At 38.6% G+C, this 12,011-nt stretch overlaps 1 protein-coding gene across 6 annotated transcripts in view; it reads left to right on the forward strand.

Annotated features, from left to right (window-relative positions):
• KCNIP4 (potassium voltage-gated channel interacting protein 4) overlaps positions 1–12,011 on the forward strand; it is a 389,496-nt gene that overhangs the window by 210,617 nt on the left and 166,868 nt on the right. The window contains exon 1 of one of the 6 annotated variants that reach the window (XM_054633542.2): positions 1,928–2,062. The exons of the other annotated variants lie outside the window; for them this stretch is intronic. Coding sequence (XP_054489517.1) covers positions 1,963–2,062 — 100 coding nt within the window. The 5' untranslated portion in view covers positions 1,928–1,962. Of the gene's footprint in view, positions 1–1,927; positions 2,063–12,011 lie in introns of those variants that run through there. 6 annotated transcript variants of the gene reach the window in all.

Genomic DNA, 12,011 nt, shown 5'->3' on the forward strand with positions numbered 1-12,011 from the left:
CCAGCTTCAGTGAGCCCAATCCTGAGTAAAAATCATAGAATAGTGACACGTGAACATTATGCTGTAAGGCTTTATCTAATCACTGTACAAAAAAAGGTACCTATAGTCTATCTGTTAGTGCCATTACTCTCAGTTCATTCCACTGTTTTCAGTAATGACAACACCCATTATAATGCAAGTATACCCAGGGGACTTAGAATTTTCTGCCAGTTCTCACAAAACATAATGATTTTTTTTTTAATCTTATCTAAGGAAAGAAAGAAAACTGAGCCCTTGGCAGTAATTTATTTCAACCATGAGGGGGACAGTGCTCTACCAGACAGGATTAAATTAGTTGCAATTGTTCCCCTGCTCATTTTTTACTGCAATAGAGGTGCTGTTTTTCTATTGTAAATGTCTTCTTAGATGCTAAATTTTTAAGGGATTTAAGGAGTAAATCCTTAATTATGAATACACTGTATGTGACAATGCCAGTCCTGCAGTGTTGCAGGTAGGCCAGTTAGTGGTTAAAGATACCAGTTCAGTCTTGAGGTCAGCATTCCTGTATTTCACCGGGAACGTTTTCCATGGAAAGGACTTTGTTTAGAAAATATTGCTGAAGTGAGAAACAATAAAAAAATGAGCTTGCTTCTCCTTTTTCTTGCCCCATCCCTGGAAATGTCCACAGCCAGGTTGGATGGAGCTTTGAACAATCTAGTCTGGTGGTAGGTGTTCCCTTGCTTGTGGTGAGGGGAACTGGAACTAGGTGATCTTTAAGGTCCCTTCCAAACCAAACCATTCTATGGTTCAGACTATGATTCTTTGTTTGTCTTTTCAATTCTTGTTTTCCAAATTAGCCCACAGAATAAGCCTTAAAGAATCTGAGACAGCTTTTTTTTTTTTTTTTGCCTATAATTACAACTCCCCCCAGCAAATCAACAAAAAAAGGATTCCTAGCTTGCTGTTACATATACAATGTTGTGTATTACTTGCCACATGCAACAGGTGGAATGTTATCGTACCGAGGCAGCTGATTTACCGGGAGTAACTAGCGGAGAACTTGGCAAGTGCCGCACCGACACATCCTCCGGCTGGAGCCAGCCACAGCTGGGAGCGGCGATGGGACTCGTGCCCAGCTGCCCGTCCCGCCCCTTGCAGGGCCAGCGGTGCCGCCCCGAGCCCCTCCAGCGCCGGGGCAGCTCCGCGGGGCTGTGCCCGCGTCCGGGGCTCTGTCCGGGGCTGTGCCCGGGGCTGTGCCCGGGGCTGTGCCCGTGTCCGGGGCTGTGTCCGGGGCTGTGCCCGCGTCCGGGGCTCTGTCCGGGGCTCTGTCCGGGGCTGTGCCCGGGGCTGTGCCCGCGTCCGGGGCTGTGCCCGGGGCTGTGCCCGTGTCCGGGGCTCTGTCCGGGGCTGTGCCCGTGTCAGTGCCCGGGGCTGTGCCCATGCCATTGTCCGGGACTGTGCCCAGGGCTGTGCCCGTACCCGGGGCTGTGTCCGTGACCGTGTCAGTGTCCGGGGCTGTGCCCGTGCCCGTGTCCTTGCCGCTGTCCGTGTCCGTATCCGTGCCCGGCGCTCCCCGCGTTGCCGCGGCAACGTCTCCGCGCCCGCCGCTGGCTCCGCCGCCAGCCCGGGAGCGGCTCCCCCCGCCGGCAGCGCCGGCCTCTGCCGGGGCCCTATCCCGGGCGTGTCCCTATCCCGGGTGTGTCCCTATCCCGGGTGTGTCCCGCCGGCCGGCCCCCGCTGCCCGCATGGCCGTGCCGAGCCGGGCCGTGCCGAGCCGGGCAGTGCCGGCGGGCCGGAGCTGAGCCGCCGCCGCCTCTCCTGGCCTCCGCTGGGGTAGCCGGGATGCGCTCCCTGGCGCTCCCCTCCCACTCGCCCCCTTCCCTCGCAGGAGCCTTCCGCGCCTAGTTTAATGGCTTTGCAAAGAAAGCCGGGCAGAAGAACACTTTCCTCGGTGGCGGTGGTCAGACCATGACCTAACTCACCATGAACTTGGAAGGGCTTGAAATGATAGCGGTGTTGATCGTGATTGTGCTCTTTGTAAAAGTGTTGGAACAGTTTGGGCTGATTGAAGCAGGTTTAGAAGGTAAGGGAGTGCTTTTCAGTGGCTCGTCATTTTTCTGTTCTGGTTATTCTCTTGCAGCGAGGCACCTGTGAACTGATGTAAGGCACTACCGAATCACCTCGAGAGTGATGTGCACATCAGTGGCTGTCTGTTGTGGATGTTGGTTGTGGTGGTTTAAAATTTTGTAGGAGAAATAAACTGGTGTCCAGGAAACTGCCAGTATAAACTTAGGGGTTAAAGTCTGAATCTCTTATTCCTGTTTTAAATCTGTGCACTTAAAGTAGTGGAGGGTAAAGCAGATTTTAGTATGATTACAGGCAATCATGTTGCCTTCAAACTGTCTTGTAATCAAAATTGTTTTGTAATGTATTCACATTAACAACATCTCTACTAGAATTGTTATAAGATCAAGATGCATATTTTATAGCATTTAAAAACCTGTTGAATGTTTAATTTACTGCTAATATTTTAAACTGTGCTTGAGGAAGAAATACAATCCTCAGATTCAAACTAAGCAACTTGAGCATTCACTAAGGGCAATCATGTGCAAATTTTATTGTTTGATACTTTGTTTTTCTTAGGCAGATCCCCTCCTCTATTAGCAATATTGCTTCTTTATAAAACAGTAAAAATTAAAACCAAGAAGACTACTTGATTCTACATGTGCTTTTTACATGTGGAATAGTGGAATATTTATTTTTTTTTACCTTATTTCTAAGACAGCTGTTATTCCTACCATATAAAGAGTTAGACCAAAAAACCACCGCTTGCAGCATGGTTGATAATGTAATGACAATCATTACATCCCACTGTTCTATTAGTTTACAGTCTGAAGTGGTCTGTTTCTCAACTGCTGAAAGAATTTTGTATTCTCAAATCTTCCTGTAAGCTGGCAATTGAATACAGTGTACATACTTACACCTGTGAAAAGGACAACTTTTTTTTTGACTAATTATGGTTTCGTATCAAAAAATATGGTTTAAGGAAATAAGCAAAATTTTCCTCTATGAAAACATCTAAAGCAGTCCTGTTTATGTAACCCTTTCAAGAAACACAGTCTTCCTTTCAAGTGATTTTAAATAAGGAAGTTACATCTGGTTCTCTCTCTGTGTTGCTGTCTTGCATGGACTTGCTAGAATCTTGTCACAGAATCTTAAAGCCCTGCAGAGATCAAATGCAATTTTATAAAGATTTTATGTTTGTGTTCAAGTACATTATATCCAGTTTAAATAACAACACAGAGATTGCCTTAAATGCATGGACTTTTTATTTTCTTTTTTTTTCCTGAGTTCAGTTTATATATAAATACTAATTAACATGATAAATGTTATCATAAAAGTTATTTTCAGCATTAGAGGCTGCAAAGACTGAGGGGGGGAGGAGGGGGGAAGAGATCTATATTTACATTTTAGGTTGTTGGGCATGCTTGGGTGTGCTCTGTCGAGTCTGATTGCCACATCTGTTTGGGTTCCCTCATAAAATACATAATATGATTGTTGTCTCTACTTGTTGCTGTGGCTGGAGAAGCTGATAATAGAAAAACAATTCAAATATAGTGAAGATGTCTGAAGGTGGTTATATTATTTCTGTAAGAAAAATTTCTGTTTTTCCTGCCTCACTGGCCAGAAGTCTGGGAGTCTGTGTATGAACAGAGTCTGAAAGTTTCTTCCTGCCTAGTGCAGGACAGGTTTCCAGCATGCCAGCTAGAGGAAACCACTGGAAGACCTATATGCCCTATTCCTCTGTGATGTTCTACTTCTGTGAATGACATAGAAGGCAGGTTACATGAGAATCAAGTAACAGATATAAATAATGGTGTGTGTTAGTGGGCGTTAGCTAAATTTCATAGACTGAAGATTTTTTTTTCTCTTAGTTCAGGACCAGTGCAGATTTCTTCCCCATTTTTTTCCTTAAACTTGTGATTTAAAGATCTGAACTTATTACAATAGGAAAAAAGGAAGATTTTTACACTTTTACTAGAGAATTGAAGAACTTTTCAATATGTTAATAAGCATCAAGGCCATTAATTTCCACTCTTGAAGGGAAAATATATACATTGTAAAATTGTGCAAATATTAGAGAAGTTTTTTAATAGAATGCAAAAAAAAACAAGTACAGTCAGACTATCCATGTGCTTTTCTGGAAACCAGTGAGGAAATTGGTCTCAGCTTTCTGAAAATGTTGGGTTTTATAAAGACGTTTGTAGTTTTCTGAGTTTGGGTAGGTTATATCCCTTCTTTCTTTTTCACAGAGGTTAATATGTCCCAACAAAACCTTTTTTTTTTTTTTCCCCACAATTTAATAGTTTGCAGTATATCAAACACATCCTGTACATACCTGGAGTTCAGAGTCAGAAATAATCTCTAACACAGTGCATCCAATACAGGATGCTAAAACTCATTCTGAAGCTTTGGTAGAGACTGAGGTTTGAGAGTCCTGTTGTATCCCTATCATGGTAACAAAAGCCTGAAGATTACTGGATTGTCATGATTCTGAACTTTGTGAAATTTTGTAAATTTAGAAGAATCAGATGTAATGATGTAAATCAAGAGCACTCTTATTGACTGTCATAATAACTAGTGCAAGAAATAGTCTGCTTCCTTCAGACTCTTCAATGCAAATGATGTTTATCATAATGCTAGTATGCAATAATTTTCATCTTTTTGAAAATAATGAGGTATTTTCAGAGTATATATTTTACATACTTCCTTATATTTCTGCTGCAGTCCCTCAGATAACAGCATGCTTTCTGTGGTTTTGTCCAATTGCCTTCAACTGCTGAGTGATTCTGTTGTTGTAGAAGAAGTATTTTCAAATAGATGTTTTTAATATTGTATGACAGCTCTAAAAGTGATAAGTAGCAGAACAGATTTATACACTTCAGTAGGTTGTGGGTTCCAGAGACTTTATCTTTCAGTTAAATATTATTTTATGATGCATTGCACTCACTTAGATTGCAGTATGCTTTCTGTGGTTTTGCCCAGTTGCCTTTAACTGCTGAGTGGCTTTACTGTTGTTATAGAAGTATTTTCAAATAGTTGTTTTGAATATTTTATGACAGCTCCTAAAGTGATGAGGAGCAGAATAGATTTATTCACTGTCATGGGCTGTGGATTGCATAGGCTTTGTCCCTAGGTTAAATGTTTAACTCTTCATGAATTAGGTTATGTTCTTCTTGATAAGCTTTATTGCTTTTTTAAAACAGTAATTTATTAGGTGTAAAGGGTGATGCATTGATACCTAATCAGGAATTCCTAGATACACCTTAGTATCAATTTAAAATTATTTTTTCTTGTAAGGCATGTTTTTCCTAAAGTCATTCATAACTAGAGTCAGGTACAAGAACTGAGTAGCTATATGTACAAGAGGTTACCATCTTGAGATTATGCCATAGTCAGGATGTTGATTTATAGGATTTCAGTATATTTTAGTACTTTTCTGAGAGGTACTTTGTGATCTTCATGTATAAGGATCATATGAACTTGGAGAAGAAATGGAAGAGGTTTTCTTTGTATCTTCCTTCTGTCAGTTTCTCTGGGTAAAGTGTTAGGGACAGAGAGGTTGAGGCATCACGAAGTCAGCCCATTCCTAAGTTAAAATGGCTTTGTCCTAAAGTCTCTTGGAAAACCTGGATTGCTTTTCAAAACCTAAATCACTTATTAATGAAATAAACAGAAAAATAGACCCCTCTTCATCAAGGTATGCATTGAAACCTACGCCATTAGGAATAAGGTTCAGAGAAGAAATCTAAATTAGATGACTGATCAAAAATACTTATATAGGAGTACCTTGCTTTTTAGGAAATTCTCTAACTGCAGTTAGAATATCTAATAGAAAAGAATGGTATGGAAGTAGCCATATATATTGCTGTAAAAATGGGTTCCATATCTCTGTTATTGGTATCTATCTAAAATCCTTGTTTAGGAGTCCTGAGAGTGGCAGCAGTAGAACTTTGCAACTAAAATTGTAATAATCGAGCTAAATTACTGAAACACTTGATTCCTCCAAAATATCAAAGCAGCTTCTAATCCCATTTTAGTAATCTTGGCTCTTAACAACTTCCCATTCATCAGCTGGAAAAAAGAGCAAAACCACAGACACATAGGTAGTTGCTTGTGATATTTATAACAATTTTTGAGAAGGACAGTATATGACTGGAAATGAAGTGGGAGTTACTTGTGGTTGCTCTCAAATTACAGCAGCCTCTGGAGCGGTTTTGCCATCTAGGATATGATCTGCTGGGAATATCAGCATTTCCACAGTGATGTCCCTCCTCACAGTGTTCCTCATGGATGGAAAGGGAGTAAAGGAGTACCTGAGAATCACAGAATGGTTGGGTTGGAAGGGGTCTCTGGAGATCATCTTGTCCAAGCCCCTGCTAAAGCAGGTTCACATGGAGCACGTTGCATGGGGTCATATCCAGGCAGGCTTTGACCACTTCCAGTGAAGGAGACTCCATGAACTCTCTGAGCAGCTTGTTGCAATGCTCTGTCAAGATTTTCCTTGATATTTATTTCAGAAGATTCATAATGACTAGCATTTTATCCAACAAATAACATGCAATAAACATAGGGGCTTTTGTACCCTTTTTCTTTTCTTAAATTGGTCTGGATGTCAAAGAGAGTTATGCACAGGATTGTGAAGTGTGGAAGCAAACATGGACCAATGTGAAATTATTAGGCAGAGCTGACAGTGGGAAAAAGACAAAAATATTATAGAAATTTTAATATTAATAATTTCAGGCATTTCTTAGGAGTAATCTATTCGATTAAGTCTTCATAAATTACAAGATAAATTGAATCAAAACAGTTGTTGGAACAACTCCTCATATGTGGATGAATGAGCAGTAGATAGAAATCTTTAACACAGAACTCCAGTGAATTTTTTCTTGATTGAATATGTAGCTCAAACAGCACTAGCAAGTCATTTGTAGACAGCAGCATGTACTCAGCAGTTTGCTTGGAATTATGTACATGTGAGCCTCTGACCAAGTTGTGCATCTGCATGACTGGTCAGCAAGCCCCTACTGGGCAGAATGAATAAGAGAAAAGCTCTTCCCATTTTTCATACTAGAAGCTTCAACTTCAACTGTATACAGTCTTAGAAAAATGAGAAATAGTCAGTTAAGGAAAGCAACTTGCTAGCCGTGAGAATTTGTAATAGGTGCCTTCAGCTGTTGGATGCCTGCTTCAAGCAGTCTGTCATGTCTGACTCATCTTCTGAAGGCTTCTGGTCCATTGTTGCTGAAAAACCTGGCGTTCCCAGGTCAGCTGAAGAGTGTTTGTTCTCAACACTGTCACACTCAATAATAATGTGAGTGTCTAGTGCTCACATCTACACAGACCAAAGCAGATAAATAATGTAATTGAAAGGATGCCAAAGAAATAGATGGATGGAGTCCTACACTCTGAGTTATCAATACAATGCTTTTTTGCAAACTTAGTATTTTATAATTAACATTTAAAAAAAGTCCCGTTTCCTATGGGAGTTTAAATGCATCAATTCATTTGGTTATTTCCCTTTTTTCAATACATTCACTCTTACTCTCACATTTATAAGTAATGTAGACACTATACCACAGAAGAAAAGTGAGTTTTTAACTAAAGCTTCTCTCTTTATTGCACAGTTGCAACATTTTGACCATCTAATGCATTTTCCTACAGAATTCCTAATTTTTTATTGTATGTTTCTGGCTGGTTTTACCTTCAGTAATCTTCACTCAAAATATTCCCGAGCTTTAGAATGTCAGTCTTTTTTGCATACAAATAATTGTACATCTTAAGGTTTAGAGAAGTTTTTGTGTTTTAACCATTGTTTTTTTATTATTTTTTATAGGAGAGTCCTTCCTTTAGTTATGTGACCTATTTCTCTGGTGATTAATTGTTCAGCACCTGATAAAAAGTTCAGTTCAGCCAGACTGAATGCTGCTTAGATCTAATGAGGCAGATGATTTAATCTGACACAGCAACTCTGTTTTTTCCTTTCTGCAGTCATTTTTCCCAGAGGTATCTCTAGAGGTATGTGGTTCTCTAGGCATGTTTTCTTTATTGGATCAATAGTCAAAAAAATGTTCTTCTGTAAACACACAAAATTTCAATCAACCAAAGTGGACTACAAGAGCTATTTTCTTATTGCTGATGATTTGAGATAATGAAAGAAAAGGAGAGGACATCAGATAAATACATGTTTATTAATCAGATATTTATTTATCAGTGGTTATATCAGTTATTGTAGGGAATACTATCTAATTTTACACAGAAGAAATGTGATTATTAGTTTAACCCTCATTACTAAAACCAAATTCTAATACAGAAAATAAACCAAACATCTGAAACAGAAAAGAAAAAGGGTTACCAGAGAAGTGAATTTTGGTGAACATTGAGGGCAATTCCTTTATTGGTCATAAGCATTACAATATTATGTCAGTAACGCTCACCAGCTGCTGCAGGTACATCAGATCGGACTTTTGTACATCCACAATTTGATCTATTCTTTTGATACTAGAATCTCATACTCAGCATTTTTTCTAGCAGTGTCTCTACAAAGGGCTGGGGTGTATATTGATAACCAGAAAAGACAGTTTCTGCTGGTGGGGAAAAAGTAATCTATATACAGCCACTTCTTGTCTGTGTCTGAGGAACTTTGAATAGCAACAGAACCAAGATGCTGCCTGCATAAGATTCTCTGATGATGACATCCCTTTCTTAACAGCTGCACCTGAAAAGCAGACAGAGATTTATCTTGTTTAGTGAACCTGATATTTCTGGAAAGCCAAAATTTCTGTAGATAATCCATAATGTTAAAGTGCAGTGAGTATTATAGCCCTTGGAGAATAAGACCATATTCTTCTCTATAGGAGAATGTAGTCTGCCCTCTTGGAAAGTAATCTATCATCTCAGTAAAGTCCTTGACTATTTTTTCATTAGAAAGAACTTTTTTTTCCCATACTGAGTCAAATTTTATTTAGTCTGAGGATATACATGTTAAATTTTGAAATTATATTAACATGCCATCTGAGTTACCTCCTTTGAAGTCTGAGATTTAAATTTAATTTGCAAGACAGTGAGTACCTTACCTTCAAATACCAAGTTTGCCACTGAACACCTGATAAGATCCCAGGGATAGGAGATCCATCAGAGCTCTGCCTTACTTCACTTGTAACCTACAGCTGATGATAAAAGGAATTATGCACAGTTTGATTTTTCTATTTTTTTAATACATTCAGACAAAAATTACTATGTTCATTAGGTATGTTTATTCAACCTCAATCTAAAATGCATTAGTTTGCCCCTTACTCAGCACAGAGCTCAGAGCTCACATTCTGGCTGATTTTATGGCTAAATAAGTAGTCTGAGATGAATCAGGTTACCAGAACAAGAGTAATTATTCTCAGGAGTAAAAGGGTATAATGGAAGGCAGAATAGGATGCTGAAATTGTTGTTTTGCAAGTTGACAATTGAGATATGACAAAATGTAGTTCACTTGCTCACAATAAAAATTGATTTAATAGTTCAGCAATAATGAAGAAGTCATTAAGACAGGAAGTACTCTCAATCAACTTGATTGCTGACCCATTCAGTGAGAACATGGCTCACCTTTGAGTCATTATTGCAAAAATTGTCATAATCTGCTAAAAGTTATACTTTAAATGCTACTAATGTTTCTATTTCCTTCCTTTCCATTATTTAACAGGATTATTATAATAAGCTCACTTTCAAATGCTAGAAGTTTTGAACTAAGCCAAAAATTTTTAGACTCAAAACATTCCTATTTAAAAGGTAAATCTCATAGTAAGAACCCTAAGGCTAAAGTAAGGCTAAAGATTAATCACAATATCCATTGTAGATTAACTTAATCTGTGTTTAGGAATTTCACTTTTTTATGTCAAAAACTAAGTGAAGTTACTTTAGCACTTGTGCCCTTTGTTTTCTAAATATTTTTAATTTTTAAATAGTTTTCTTCAGGAATTGAAATTCAGACTGGCCAGAGGACTCAAAATTTATCTCTGACAGATCAGAGGTAAGACAATATCCCTGCCAGGCCCATACTTGATATCTTACCATTAATACAGCTGAGTAATAATTAGCTCATCTTATACTTTTTTGCAAAATAGAGATATTCACATCAATGGTTCTACACAGAAATAAAGATATGGCTGAAATTATTTGCATTTTTTTTGTTTTGATTTTGGTGGTTTTCTGGTGGTTTTTGTGGTTTTTTGTTTTTTGATTTTTTGTTAGAAGGGCACATTAGAAAACTTTGGTAGGTTTTTTTTTACATTTGAAATAACCATACTGAAGATGTGACCTTCTGTTGTGAGGTCTGATATGGATTAATAGAAATGGACCATCTCCTTTGGTTTTATTATTCTTAAATTTGCCAACCATAACAAAATAAATAACATGTTGGAATAAGAGTGCTGCTTTGGAACTGTTCCATTTGGTTTGGAGTTATCAACCTAACATTTAGAAAACAATTATCTGTAGTTGTTCCTTTTCAAAGATCCAGTAATCTGGGTATTTTCCTTCTGGTTATAAACCTGCAGTATCACAACTCTTAGTTTGTAAAGAGAGATTTTGCAGTGAGGAAAAATGATAAAGTGGAACTTTTCATTCAGAGATTTTTATTTTTCTAAATCTCTGTAGTGAATATTTATTGAAGTGGTAAAGTAGCAAATTCAATACTGGTATATTTTCTATATTCACTAACACTTTCAGACATCTCTTTCTTGTGTGGTTGGATAGAATAAGAAGGTGTAGGACTGGAGTTCCAAGCACCATATTCAACACGGTCAGTATCACTACTTGGATTTATACAAATTTCTTTTTTTTTTCTTGTGAATGGAGGGATTTTCTATTATAATTGAAGAACAATAATGGAATTATTTCATTTTTTTGGTATTAAGTGTTTTGAATTGTTTAAAATATGATGGTCTCAGTAACCAAGTACATGGTTATTTGAACCCAGTTGAAGCTGTTTAGTCTTGACCTCAGCCTGTTTCTTGAAAGTGAGCTGTAATTGGCAAGTAATTCAAGTCCTTGAGCAGTGCCCTTGCTGGGAAGATAAAAGGTGAAAAGCATCCCCCCTCATCCATCAGATAGTTTGTCAGTTCCAGGCCTTTTCTCAAATAATCACTGAAGGGAATGATTACCTTGCTCTGAGTCCACCACTGACCTGCTTTGGACTCATATATTTTTCAGCAGCAGACATGGCTGTGAGGAGCCATCCTAGTGAATGGCACAATTCAACAGGTAGTGAATCAATCTCGCCTGCAGCTGTGTTTTGTAATGCCATACTTTTAAGGACAGATCACTGTTATTGAGTCCTTTTGCTCAACAAAGCAGCATTTCTCTTTTTCAGTCCTGTGACAACTTGCTTTGAGGTTAAGGAAAGTGTGTGCAATATGCCACAGAAATGAAAGTGTATACTTTGGTATTTCTCCACACTGTGCTAGTTCTCTCTGGGGAAGGTTCCCTAACCAGGAAGTAGTTAATATTCCCAGTAGGAACCAAGAGGGAGGATACCTCAAGAGGAGGCAGATGTTTACAGCACACACTCTCGGGTGTCAAACAGCATCCATCTTGTCCCTAAAGAGGACCATTTTATTTACACTACTTATTTTTATTAGGTGATAGTGGTTCGTTTCTTGAAGAATTAATTTGTTTTAATATATGAACTTCTTTTCTAACTTACAACATATGTTGCAATATAAGTTTAGGAGGTATGTTGTAATGTAAGTTTAGAAAATGCCTCCATTTTATGATGTGTTTGATCATTTGAGTGTTTCCTCTCCAAGCATCCCTCACCAGTGTCCTGGCAGTGTGACTCAGATGGAAGCAGTTAAGAGTTTCCCAGTGAAGGGCAAAAGAAAAGTATCGCTGTAATATTGCTACTAAGATCGCTTCATGAACTTTCCAACTGCTAGGTAACATCTTTCTTGGGACAGCTTTCAGATGCTGAAAGATCCTAA

The sequence above is a fragment of the Agelaius phoeniceus genome, chromosome 4 (assembly GCF_051311805.1).
Source record: "Agelaius phoeniceus isolate bAgePho1 chromosome 4, bAgePho1.hap1, whole genome shotgun sequence".
NCBI classification, from domain to species: Eukaryota; Metazoa; Chordata; class Aves; order Passeriformes; family Icteridae; genus Agelaius; species Agelaius phoeniceus.